This window comes from Cupressus sempervirens, chromosome 4, assembly GCF_028749045.1.
Source record: "Cupressus sempervirens isolate cs-2001-9-10 chromosome 4, ASM2874904v1, whole genome shotgun sequence".
Classification (NCBI taxonomy): domain Eukaryota; kingdom Viridiplantae; phylum Streptophyta; class Pinopsida; order Cupressales; family Cupressaceae; genus Cupressus; species Cupressus sempervirens.
This window is the reverse complement of record NC_143121.1, coordinates 230,230,621-230,242,701: the sequence shown is the minus strand read 5'-3', so window position 1 is coordinate 230,242,701 and position 12,081 is coordinate 230,230,621. Positions and strand designations below refer to the sequence as shown.

Sequence of the window (12,081 nt, the reverse complement as noted above, 5' to 3'; positions counted from 1 at the left end):
TCAATACTTTAATGTTCAAATAAACAATACATTAAATTTTAATATATGTTAATCTAAAAATAAAAATATTTATAGAGAATCATTAGACTTACACAATGCTAAAGTAAATCCAATAAATCAAATGTAAACACAATAACAAGTGACATTAGAATTAAGAAACCATTCAACAACTATTTAAAGGTGTGTGTCTATAAGCTCAGAGAAGTTTAAAATTCAAAACTAAATCATCTACAGATACATTAATAAAGATATTGATTATGAATAATTGGAATAGTTAATAGAAAATCATTAGAATTACACAATTTCTCACATTAAACAATAAGGCTGGGGTCCCATGGAAGCTAGCTTCCTCAAAAATAGAGCTACACCCAATGAGATTTTTTAGGAAATTTGTAAGTTGAACGGTCCTATGGATTTTGTAATTTGAGTTTCAGCGCCCAAATATAAGGAAAAACTTTCTAAAATTTATTTTATGATAAAAGACTGTTTTAGTTTTAAAGTTTTAGTCTTTGACAAATGACTAGATTTTTCCCTAAGTTGGTGGGGCTATTTCCAGCCCCACCCAATTTTCATCCGCTTCCTAAAAAAGCGAGTCTCCTATTATGAAGGAAAAGATTCTAATTAAACTTGTAGCCCCTCAAAAAATTTCTTATGGGACCTCCTCTACCTGAAAAATAGCCCTATAGCCCCCCCTCATGGGACCCCTGCCTAACAAATGACATAGTTGTAGTCAGCTATTGTTTGTGACTACTATCTATTGGTTTTGCTGGTAATATGTTGGTTAATAGCTTTTTGGTTGTAAGAGCCGACTCCCTTGTTTTGATCACTTTTTATTTAAAAAATAATAACAAATGAGATTAGAAATACATGTCTACACATTTAAAAACAAATGAAATCAACTACTAATACATTAAAAAAACCTCATTATTTATAATTTGAATAGATTATAGAAAATCATTAGACTAACACAATTCCATACATCAAACCTAAACACTGGGAAATCACTTCAGAAATAAGAAACCATTCGACAGACTATTTGGAAGTACATGCATACAGGCTGAATGAAGGTTTTAAGACTCAATAGAATCAGCTACGGATACATTTGTGGTTACGTTAGCAAAAACTCTGATTATAAATAATTTGAGCACTATCTTCGTCTTACCTCCTCGCCTCTTCGTCTTTGGCTCCACTTTTCCGACGGCAAACCATGACAGCCGCAATTACAGCGGTAATCGATCCAATTCCCAGGTGGTAGTGGCGATTGTACGCGTAATTATATATTTGAGGAATGTGGCACAGAGCAGTAATCCCAACATAATAAAACTTCCTCAGAGATTTACCATTATATTTCAATTGAGAAATCAAATAAATTTGAGGAAGCAAAAACAATTCCTGAATCACTCGCACGTATGGCCTAAGTGCCTCCTTCCAATCAGTACGCCGACCGTAATTGAAGCAAGAGCCGAATTCGTTTCCAGCATTATGGCGGGCTTAAGCAGTGCTATCACAAATTTGAAAGACAAAAAACAATGGCGTATATAAGTCCGCAATGGACAAGCACCCCTTTTTCGCTTGGTATTTGGGGGAAACGAAGGTGAGATTGCCAAATGGTGTAAAAATGTCTGATTGTGAAGGTAAATACGAGTAAAACCATGGCATTGTTTAAGATATCAAACAGGGGAGGAGGGTTTTGCTGTTGAAAAAGGGGATCTGAGCTTTTCAAGTAGAAGTAATCAGTCCCAGCTATAAGAGAAATACAAAAACTGAAAGCTTGGATGCCCACCATTACAAGTGAAGTGTATGCACCTGCCTCTGCATTTTGCCTTACATACAGCGATTGGCTCACTACACAGGCACTTGCAAAGCAGAGACACAAAATCTTCAGTACTGACTCCAAAATTATGGGAGGAATCAGCTCTACTGTCTCTCCAATGTAGAAAATTTGTGCTGTGTGGAACTCTACTTTCTGGAGATAGAGTGGATCGTCCTCTCTCTGGCTGCTTCGGATTGACGCTTTCACAGATCGATCTATGAAAAGCCTAAAATTGGTTGGTGGGTATTGTAATTTCAGTTTAATTTCACAATCGAGACCATCCTCTACATGAATGCTACTATTTCTCTGAAGAATATCAGTCTTAGCCCGAATATAACTGCAACCTATGAGATCCATCTTGCCCGTTTGCGGATCGTACACACCCTCAACGAATAGCTTGAATAGGGGAAGAGCAATCCCCCACAATTTCAGCTGTGCTGCCACTTTGAGCAATGGCTTTTCTTCTTGAGATGTTTGGTATAGCCCTCTGATGTATCTGATAGATCCATCCCCACAAAGTTCTCAATAGCGATTATATCCAGATTCATCATAGTTTTTGAATTTGTTCCATTGGAAGCTGTGGCTGAGTGCAGTGAGCGATCTCTGCCTAAGATATAAAAACTATTCCTGTACTGTCCTTCCTTCTTCCACGGATACCTGAATAGATGCAACCATGCCAGATCAACCATGGTCTCTGTCGAATGTTTTCTCTCCAGTCGAGATTCTGCAATTGTATTGTTGGCGTAGCTATATGACATTTCCTCATCGAAACCATAAGGCAGAGAAATACCAGGCTGTATTGGTTCTCAATCGAGATAGGATAAAATGCCTTGGAGGAATCCGTGTGAATGCTAGAAATAGAACCCACTACCATGTTGCGCTGCTTGAGTGAAAGAGATCTCGAAAAGTAGAGAGAAACTATCAACTCACAAGCAGGGGAAGGGGTAAGGGTAGAATATTCAAGGCATCCCACCATACAAATCTTACCAGGAGATGCTTTCCTCCATGTTCCTTGAATCCAAATACTGTTTTGATCCTCTCGAACTGATCCACCACTGCTCATGCTGTTTGCTCCTCCTGCAGGCACAACACGAATGGTGGCACTGATATTAAAACCAAGATCTGCACTGTATCCAAAACATTGAAACCTTTGAACAAGAATTGTAGAGTTGTTGAGGCCCCCTTGATTGGAGAACGGACCAACCCTGCTACAATACCCTCCTGGGCCTTTGCATTGCCAATTTGGAACTCCCTCCAAACTCCGATGATCCAATAATGACCTTAAGAATTTGCATTGCCAACCACTTGTTGTGGAAAGAAGCATTGAAATGCCGCAGGGGCACCTTCGATCACCCCAACAAACACAGATTTTGTTCACCGTCATTGGTTTCTGTGAAAATTCCTTGGAAACTAATGCAAAGCTGAGTTACACGTCCTCGCTGATTTCCATAGACTGATTTCCAGACATTGCTATGGAATAGACTTCTTTTGCTATTGGATATGTGGAAGCACAGGGATGCTGTAAAACTTGCAACTTTGGAAATTTGGAAGCAGAGGAAATCTGTGAGCCGGGAATACAGAGTTAAAGAGGCCAATTTCAAAACATTTTCCCTCTCATGTTGATCATGGGAATGTGTTAGTAATGGTAAAAGGGGCGCAGAGCCCTTCTGCTCTCTGGACAATGGGAGCAGCAGAGCCCTTCTGCCTCTCTTGCAAAAGATGAAAACTGTTCCTCAACAACTTGTGAAAAAGTATGAGCTGCCTCTGCAAGCTGCAACAATGATTATGATGACGCCCATCAGTCGGCCATGTCGAAAATTCTTGAGATTCATTTTCTTCAACCTAAGCGCACTGTGTGATACATCTTGCTTACCAATGGGTTTTGATCTATCTCTAATATCTTGCTCATCCTGCCAAGGATTTGATAGAATAAAATAGCTGGGTTACTTGAGTTATCCACCATAGCTGTCAAATAATATACTAAATAGGTTACGAATTTTTTAGTAGATAAAAACATAACGATTTCTCTCAGTGGGTTTCGCATGTGAGATTGAAATATTTTGTGGGTTTTCTAACAGACGTGAAATCTATGAAATAATTTGATACACGGACTCGTTTGAACATGGCATTTCCATCGAAAGCGGCGGGGTATTCCAGTACCAGATTCCGGAGACATTATTTATTTTGAAATTTAGTCAACTTTTCTACGAGAAAAAGAGTATGGTCTAATGGAGCAGCTATGTGGCCCATGTAGCTTTTTTAATATTGGGGATTACAAATCGATCAAACTATATTCTTGGGTTCGAAATTTTAAATATAATCTAGAGAGGTTGAATCTATACAATTATTTATTGACTTTTAAGCAAGTCAATGAATCATTTGGATATGTAAGAATATTTACAATTTTTTAATATAATATCTTTTTAATTATTCAATTGGTTGATAGGTTTTTTTTTTTTTAAAGTTGCTTGCAATGGGAAGCTGTCTAATTCAAGAAAAAGTAATTGTTGGGAAATAATTTGCATGCCATGGTTTAGGGTTATCTTATTTTTGAGAAAGTTTATTATTTGTCTAGGGTTATCTTATTTTTGAGAAAGTTTATTATTTGTCTATCAAGAAGGAATTTTAGAATAATGTAGAACTTTGTTTCTTTTTTCAAATTCTTGTTATGTTCAACTCACACAATAATAGATGTTTCTTCTTTACTTCCATTACATCATGATTGTTGTTACTAACCAGTTTCTTCAACAACAAATGATACTTCGATTCAATAAAAATTTACTAAATTATGTTCTTATAAAATATCAATAAATAACTATAGGATTGAAAGAAAGAAAAATATTCTTAAAATTTAGTAGTTGAAGGATTGTAGAATTTGTGATACTCGTGATAGGTTATTTCCCATCAAATTCAATTTTTACTTGTTGAAGAAATAGCATTCATATAGACATCAAATTCAAATCTCATCATTTTTACATGGTAGCCAAAGGATGTCAAATTTAGAAGTAGTAATAGTTAAAAGTTACAAAACATATGTCAAATTAAAACCTAAAATTTTGAAGAAACTATTGTTCGAATGCAAAATTTAATTTCATTAAATCAAATAAGGCAATCACATGAACATCAAATTCAAATAATAAAATTGTGGTGACATTCATATAGACATTACATTCATAAAGTATAGAACAGTGGTAACAAGTATTCAAACATCAAATTTAAATGGTAGAAAACAATGAGGACAATCATAAGAGCATCAAAATCAAAAAGTCAATTCTTGTGGAGACAATCATATGAACATCAAATTTAGAGGGAACTTTGATAACCTAATTGGATAATTGGCTACTTTCTTGGAAATCCTCATGAACAAGAACACTGCCCCTAGATGTCACACTAGAGCAATTGTGGAATCATGGTCCAAACAACACTATCTAAATCGTAAACAAAATTGCTATGGTTGTATCTATATAACATACATCCCATCCATTGTTCATGCACCCTATTCCTATTAGTTATCTTGTCCTTCCACTTTCATAATTCATTCTCTCTGTCGTTAGTGAAATTTAAATGTTGGCAATCGTGTCTTTCACAAGTTGTGTCAAACTTTTAATTTTTATTAATTAATAATGCATTTTGATATATTATTAATATTTTTAATGGAACTAAGGATATTTAAAATAAAAATAAAAATTATTTGTATTTAGATGTATTAAATAATAATTTTTAAGTGTATTTATAATTTGTATATTATTTTATAGGTATATAATAAATTTAAATTATTAAGAAATTATATTATAATATATTAATTATATTATATTATTATAGTTATAAGCTTAATATATTACAATATAATTATTTAAATGTTAAAAATTAAAATTATTATCTTTATATATAATTTTTTTAACATAAATTGATATATTTTAGAATTATTGTGATAGATGACATGAAACTTGATTTATTAATAATGTAGAAATGTTAGTAAATATTAAATGAATGATTTCAAATTAGTGAATACTTTTAGTGTACATTAATGTTCTTGGCATATTTTCACATAAAAAATGGTTATAGTATTTAATGGTTTGTACTTGGTAGAGATAATTTCCATAATTTTAGTGGTAATGACTAAATTGAATGGTGTATAAATTGAACTAGGGATTGAACCTATAATTGCAAAATAACCTGCAAAATAAAATGATTTAGCACAATAGTCACAAGAAAGTTAAATTGCATAACAAAAGTAAGATTTTAATAAATAAACAAATACTTCTAGAAAGATAAATCTAATCAAATATCAAAGAGATAAACTAAAAATAAATACTAATTTTTAAAATAAATACTCTTATACACATCTCTTATATATATATATATATATATACTTCAATATTATCTTATTATTAAATATTAATATTTTCATAGAAGAAATTATATCAAATATTAATATATTGACATATAAATATTATTAAATATTTCTAAACATTCTTATAAAATATTTAAAAATTCATTATCATATTCATATTATTGCACATCATTCTTGCAATTATAAAAAAAAAATTATTATATCTAAATAAATCTAAAATATGAAATCATTTCCATAGTATAAAACTAACTAAAAATCAGTTCTACCCAATTGTTAAATTTATGTAAAAAAAATATATCATATGTTCATATAGAGTTGTTTGTAATGGTAATCATTAATTATTGAGTTTTTAGAAATAACAAATTGAAGTCTACTAGATATGAGATAGGTTAGTTTTTAATTACAATTGTCAATTTTCTTAAGAATCGATTACAAGTTAATCAATTTAGTTAAAACTATATATAATAAGTAGAGAATTAAATTTAAAATATTTAAAATAAATAAATAAAAATTAGTTTTTAACAAATATTATTAAAAAAAATTATTAAACAATATAAAGATATATATTGCTTTTATTTTTAGATTTATTTTTTAATTAAAATATTAAAGATGACACTTGTTTCTTGTCTTTGAAATTTAAGATTACAAATTTTCAATATTTTGACAAAGTATTAAAGACTCAATTAAAATGTTCAATTAGAAAAAGAAAAAAAAACCAACGAAATCTAAAATTAACTAATTGTCATATCTTTTCAATTAATTATACTTATATCTCATTTAACAAAATATTTAATATTTTCTCATAAATCTAGATTTGTTAGTTCAATTATTTTAATTAACTTTTACACAATGAACTTTATTTTTTAGGATTAATCAATTTAGTTAAAACTATATATAATAAGTAGAGAATTAAATTTAAAATATTTAAAATAAATAAATAAAAATTAGTTTTTAATAAATATTATTAAAAAAAATTATTAAACAATATAAAGATATGTATTGCTTTTATTTTTAGATTTATTTTTTAATTAAAATATTAAAGATGACACTTGTTTCTTGTCTTTGAAATTTAAGATTACAAATTTTCAATATTTTGGCAAAGTATTAAAGACTCAATTAAAATGTTCAATTAGAAAAAGAAAAAAAAACCAACGAAATCTAAAATTAACTAATTGTCATATCTTTTCAATTAATTATACTTATATCTCATTTAACAAAATATTTAATATTTTTTCATAAATCTAGATTTGTTAGTTCAATTATTTTAATTAACTTTTACACAATGAACTTTATTTTTTAGGAGGAGTAAACGCTTTAACGTAGAGCTATGAACCAGTGAGGCCACAAACACCGGACCTCATCCTTGTGAGATTTGAACCTTGATGGCAAGGATAACAACTCAACAACTTAACCATCACAACATGCTACTATTGACTTACACAATGAACTTTATTATAATATAACTAATATATTACAATATAATTGTTTAATAATTAAAATTAACTATATAACTATAAAATAATATATAAATAAAAAATATACAAATTTTATTATTATGTAATACATGTAAATACATATATAATTTTTTTAAAAAACCATTCTTGCTTCTTTTAATATTTGAAAAACATTCTTCTTTTAATATTTGAAAAACATTCTTAAATAGTAAAAAATAAATATTTGACACAACTTGTGAAAGGCAGGATCACCAACATTTAAATTTCACTCAGCAGAGAAAATGAATTACAGAAGTGGAAGGGTGAGATAACTGATAGGACATAGGTACAATGGATGGGAGGTATGTTACATGCACACAGCCATAGCATTCTTGTTTACGATTGAGATAGTGTCATCTGAAATCGAAGGATATTAATGGAGAAAGGTACACAACTATATTAAAAAATTATTCATTAAACACTACAATTTTTTCTTATTTTAACAATTAATAAATGATGGATAATTGTCCAATCAAAATGTTTTAATCAGCTGCAAAGATGGCTCCTATTGAAGAGATGTTGATTCTATCGTGTAAAGGATGCCAGTGTTTGGAGCCAGAAGTGCTGCTAGATCACCGATATTAGAAGTTGCTTAATGATATAATAACATTAATTTAGACGTAATTTGGAAGTATTCTTTGGTCAAGTAGAAACCTACATGGACCACATAGGCCTTTCTATAATACAATACTCTTATTCCAAAAGAGTTGACTCTATTTATATTTGGTTTTATTTGTATTTGTTTTAATGAACTTCATGCAACTCAGCTAGACATGAAACATGCTAGCTATGGCCATGACTTTGACTCTAATTTCAAATAAATAATATTGCCAGAAGTCATTTCGAATGGAAATGTCATCCCCAGTCACAAAATAAATCGTTTCCCCGTTACTCTCAATTTGATGAAGTCATTTTCCATACTTGACTTCCTATTTGAAAAGCAATTTAAATTACCAATCTCGCATTTGAAGCCCACCATCTGAAATAGTCTATATCATTGTATTAGTCCGAGTGCACTGAAATAAAGTATGCCAAATTCTTTTATCAAGATCATTTTTTTTACACTAATTTAAAACTATCATACTGTAAAGTTTATTGTTTGTCCATAAAGGTTAAAAATTATAATAATGCGCTCATTTCTTCTGCCAAATCCTTGGCTTGTTCAGCAAGAAATTGAGCCATTATAGGCAGTTCCATTGTTCATCCACTGCATTGACCCCATTTGCTCTTTGAGATTTTCACAAAATGAAGGTGAAAATTAGTCATTGGATTTGGAAGGCTCTAGTGATGTAATTCATTCTCATCTTGGGAGTAGCTTTCCTGCTTCTGGATAATGCCGCCCATTCCCATACCACACCTTCTGTGGACCAACTGAAGATCCAACATGAGATCTTCATTGCAACAACTTTCAATCGATTTGCAGAAGCTGAGGACTATTGGCAATATTAATTTATTGTAAGGACCCTCCTCGTATGTAATTATCAAATATGAATTCTCTATTTAAACCGTCATAAGAGATTTACATGGATATGAAGTAATGTTTATATTGTGAATTTCCTAATAAAATTGAGAGCAGTTGTCACATCCATGTTTTAATGCTTAGTGATTCGAGAACTACTATAGTGTCTCAATTGTTTAAACGTTAAAATTTCACTAAAGATGATACGAGGTGTTTTCATCTGATGATGATGACATTGATTATGGTACCTTGATGATTAGGTTATATGCTTTTAGATAGTTCAGTATTCCTTAGTTAGAGATGTTTATGATGTTAGGTATATGCATGCCTAACGATGATTATTCTAGCATGTTAATCTAAATTAATGAATAAGTTGTGTTATATTGATTATGTGTTTACTGATGATTAAATGTGAGTAGAAATGAATTAAGCAAATGATTATTTGAAAGATGGATATTTTAGTTATGTGATTTCCTTGATACGTTATATACATATATGCATGTGATTTCTTGAACTACTGATGTGTGCAATGAGTGTGTAGGATATTATAGCCAGAAAATCTAATGGAGAGATGAAACTGAACTCTATGTACTGATTGTGGAAACCAAGGTTGAATCCAACAAAGGATGCAAACCCTATTGTTTTTGTTTTATTTGTATCGTAGTTGAATGAATGTATCATTTATATAATCAGTAAATGTTAATATTTTGAGACAATATTTTTATAGTGTTGCTTGACACTCGTGAACTGTTTATGCATTCTAGCATGATGGTTAGGGTTAACCAAGTAACCTAAAGATCTAAGTGAGACTAAGTAGTGACCTTATTGCTAATCAATTTTTTTATCGAGATTAATTACCCCTAATCCGTATTGGTGTTTAATCTGCTTTTTGAAGGTTGTTAGATAGTCCTAAAATTTTTAGCATTTGTCAGGTCCCAAATTAATCCCTAAGGCCTAAAATCATGAAATCTTAATACCCAAGGGGTGTGGGTATGGGTTGGGGGCATTTTCCACCCCCCTAGCCCCTTTTGTTGACTTTTATGGTCACTCAAAAAGTTCATTTTTGCTTTAGTGCGAAAATAGAATGATTTCACGATGGGTTGAATGACCCTAACCCCACCTTGAGGTTAGTCTTAGGTTTAGTTGGGTTAGAAACCTCTAGATTTTTAGGCAAGTGGGGGAAGTTATTGCCCTTTTTAGGTGTTTGAGTTGGATCTTATTTAGAGGCTTTTTTTTGAGAAGTTTTGGTTGTTACCCAATCTCTAGTTTTAGAGTGAAGTTTTGGAAGATTGAAGGCAAGGAAGGAAAAGCTCATCTGTGATGTCCCCAGAGTGGGCCCCTAACGGAAGGTGATGTAGGTCTGTTCGTGCGATTTGTTGCTACCACATGTCTGAGGTCCTCGCTAGCGAGGTTGTCCTGGGGTTGCCCCCTTAATGCGGGGGGGTGTCATTTACTTATAGTCCGGGCTTTTGGTGCAACGGTTACTAACTTGGTATCAGAGCTGGAGGTCTCGAGGTTGAGACCCACAAAGCGTGGTGGGCTGTGATGTCCCCAGAGTGGGCCCCTAATGGAAGGTGACGTAGGTCTGTCTATGTGGTTTGTTACTACCACATGTCCAAGGTCCTCGCTAGCGAGGCTATCCTGGGGTTGCCCCCTTAACGCAGGGAGGATACCAAGTTAGTAACCATTGCACCAAAAGCCCAGACTGTTAGTAAACAACACCTCCCCATGTTAAGGGGCCAACCCCAGGATAGCCTCGCTAGTGAGGACCCTGAACACATGGTAGCAACAAACTGCACAGACAGACCTACGTCACCTTTTGTTAGGGGCCCACTCTAGGGACATCATAGCCCAGCACGCTCCGCGGTTCTCGACCTCAAGAGCTCCGGCTCTAATACCAAGTTAGTAACCATTGCGCCAAAAGCCTAGACTATTAGTAAACGGCACCTCCCTGCATTAAGGGGGGCAACCCCAAGATAGCCTCGCTAGCGAGGACCCTACACACGTGGTAGCAACAAACCGCACAGACAAACCTATGCCGCCTTTCGTTAGGGGCCCACTCTGGGGACATTACAACCCACCACGCTCCGCAGGTCTCGAACTTGAGACCTTCGACTCTGATACCAAGTTAGTAACTGTTGCACCAAAAGCCCAGATTGTTAGTAAACGACACCTCCCCACGTTAAGGGGGCAACCCAGGATAGCCTCGCTAGCAAGGACCCCAGACACATGGTAGCAACAAACCACATGGACAGACCTACGTCACCTTATGTTAGCGGCCCACTCTAGGGACATCACAACCCAAGAGATGCGACGATGTTCTCTTAGCTTGCTACTCATAGATGATCAGAGAGAGAGAGAGGAGTCTATGGGCAGCTGTTAGTGCATGGATATCCAAGAGTTCATTTGAAGTTCTCATACAAGCAACCTTTCCAATTTTATTCTCACTGCACTATCAGAATTAGTTTTTTCCTTCTCTTCCCAAGGATAATAAAACACTTTTGAGGGCTTCTAGACATACCATCATCAGCCTAACATTTGTCATACTTCCATGCATATATTGGGGGCAACTTTAATTTGGTGCTATGGTTGACTTACTAATACTGGCATTTTGGAATATTGGAAACCTAGGAATTTGTGTTACTAGTTAGGTGTATTTGTAATGTTATCTAAGCACTCAAACTTATTATTTTTGTATTCTTTGATATTGTCCAACTAATAATCTGTCCTGCCAAGTAACAATGGCCTATCATTAAAGTTGAGCACTTTATAAGGTACAAAAACGGAGTGTTTGTTATCAGGATAACTGGTCATAAATTGAACTCCCTTGGATATGAGTCAACATCAAACTTCCATAAATTTAGTAATTTTTTTATTGATATGCAAGTCAACCTAAGAGGCATCTATTGACAACATGATGGAGTGTATTTGTCAGTGCTAAAAGACTTGTTGCTGGGGACTC

General features: G+C 33.1%; 1 protein-coding gene across 1 annotated transcript; it reads right to left on the bottom strand.

Annotated features, from left to right (window-relative positions):
- Nucleotides 1-1,504: 1,504 nt before the first annotated feature.
- LOC149560831 (uncharacterized) lies at nucleotides 1,505-3,989 on the bottom strand. The gene is made up of 6 exons (XM_089827692.1): nucleotides 3,894-3,989; nucleotides 3,477-3,584; nucleotides 3,244-3,374; nucleotides 2,685-3,156; nucleotides 2,471-2,607; nucleotides 1,505-2,309 (listed from the first exon to the last, which is right to left on the bottom strand). Exons 1-6 carry the CDS (start codon nucleotides 3,987-3,989, stop codon nucleotides 1,505-1,507), a joined length of 1,749 nt encoding a protein of 582 aa, XP_089683818.1.
- Nucleotides 3,990-12,081: the final 8,092 nt, after the last annotated feature.

Coding starts and splice junctions, on each gene's coding strand:
- LOC149560831 (XM_089827692.1), bottom strand. CDS start 3,989: ATGTCTCCGGAATCTGGTACTGGAATACCCCGCCGCTTTCGATGGAAA. Junction 3,585..3,893: donor AATTATTTCATAGATTTCAC/GTCTGTTAGAAA, acceptor TCATTGTTGCAG/CTTGCAGAGGCAGCTCATAC. Junction 2,608..2,684: donor CACTCAAGCAGCGCAACATG/GTAGTGGGTTCT, acceptor GAACCAATACAG/CCTGGTATTTCTCTGCCTTA.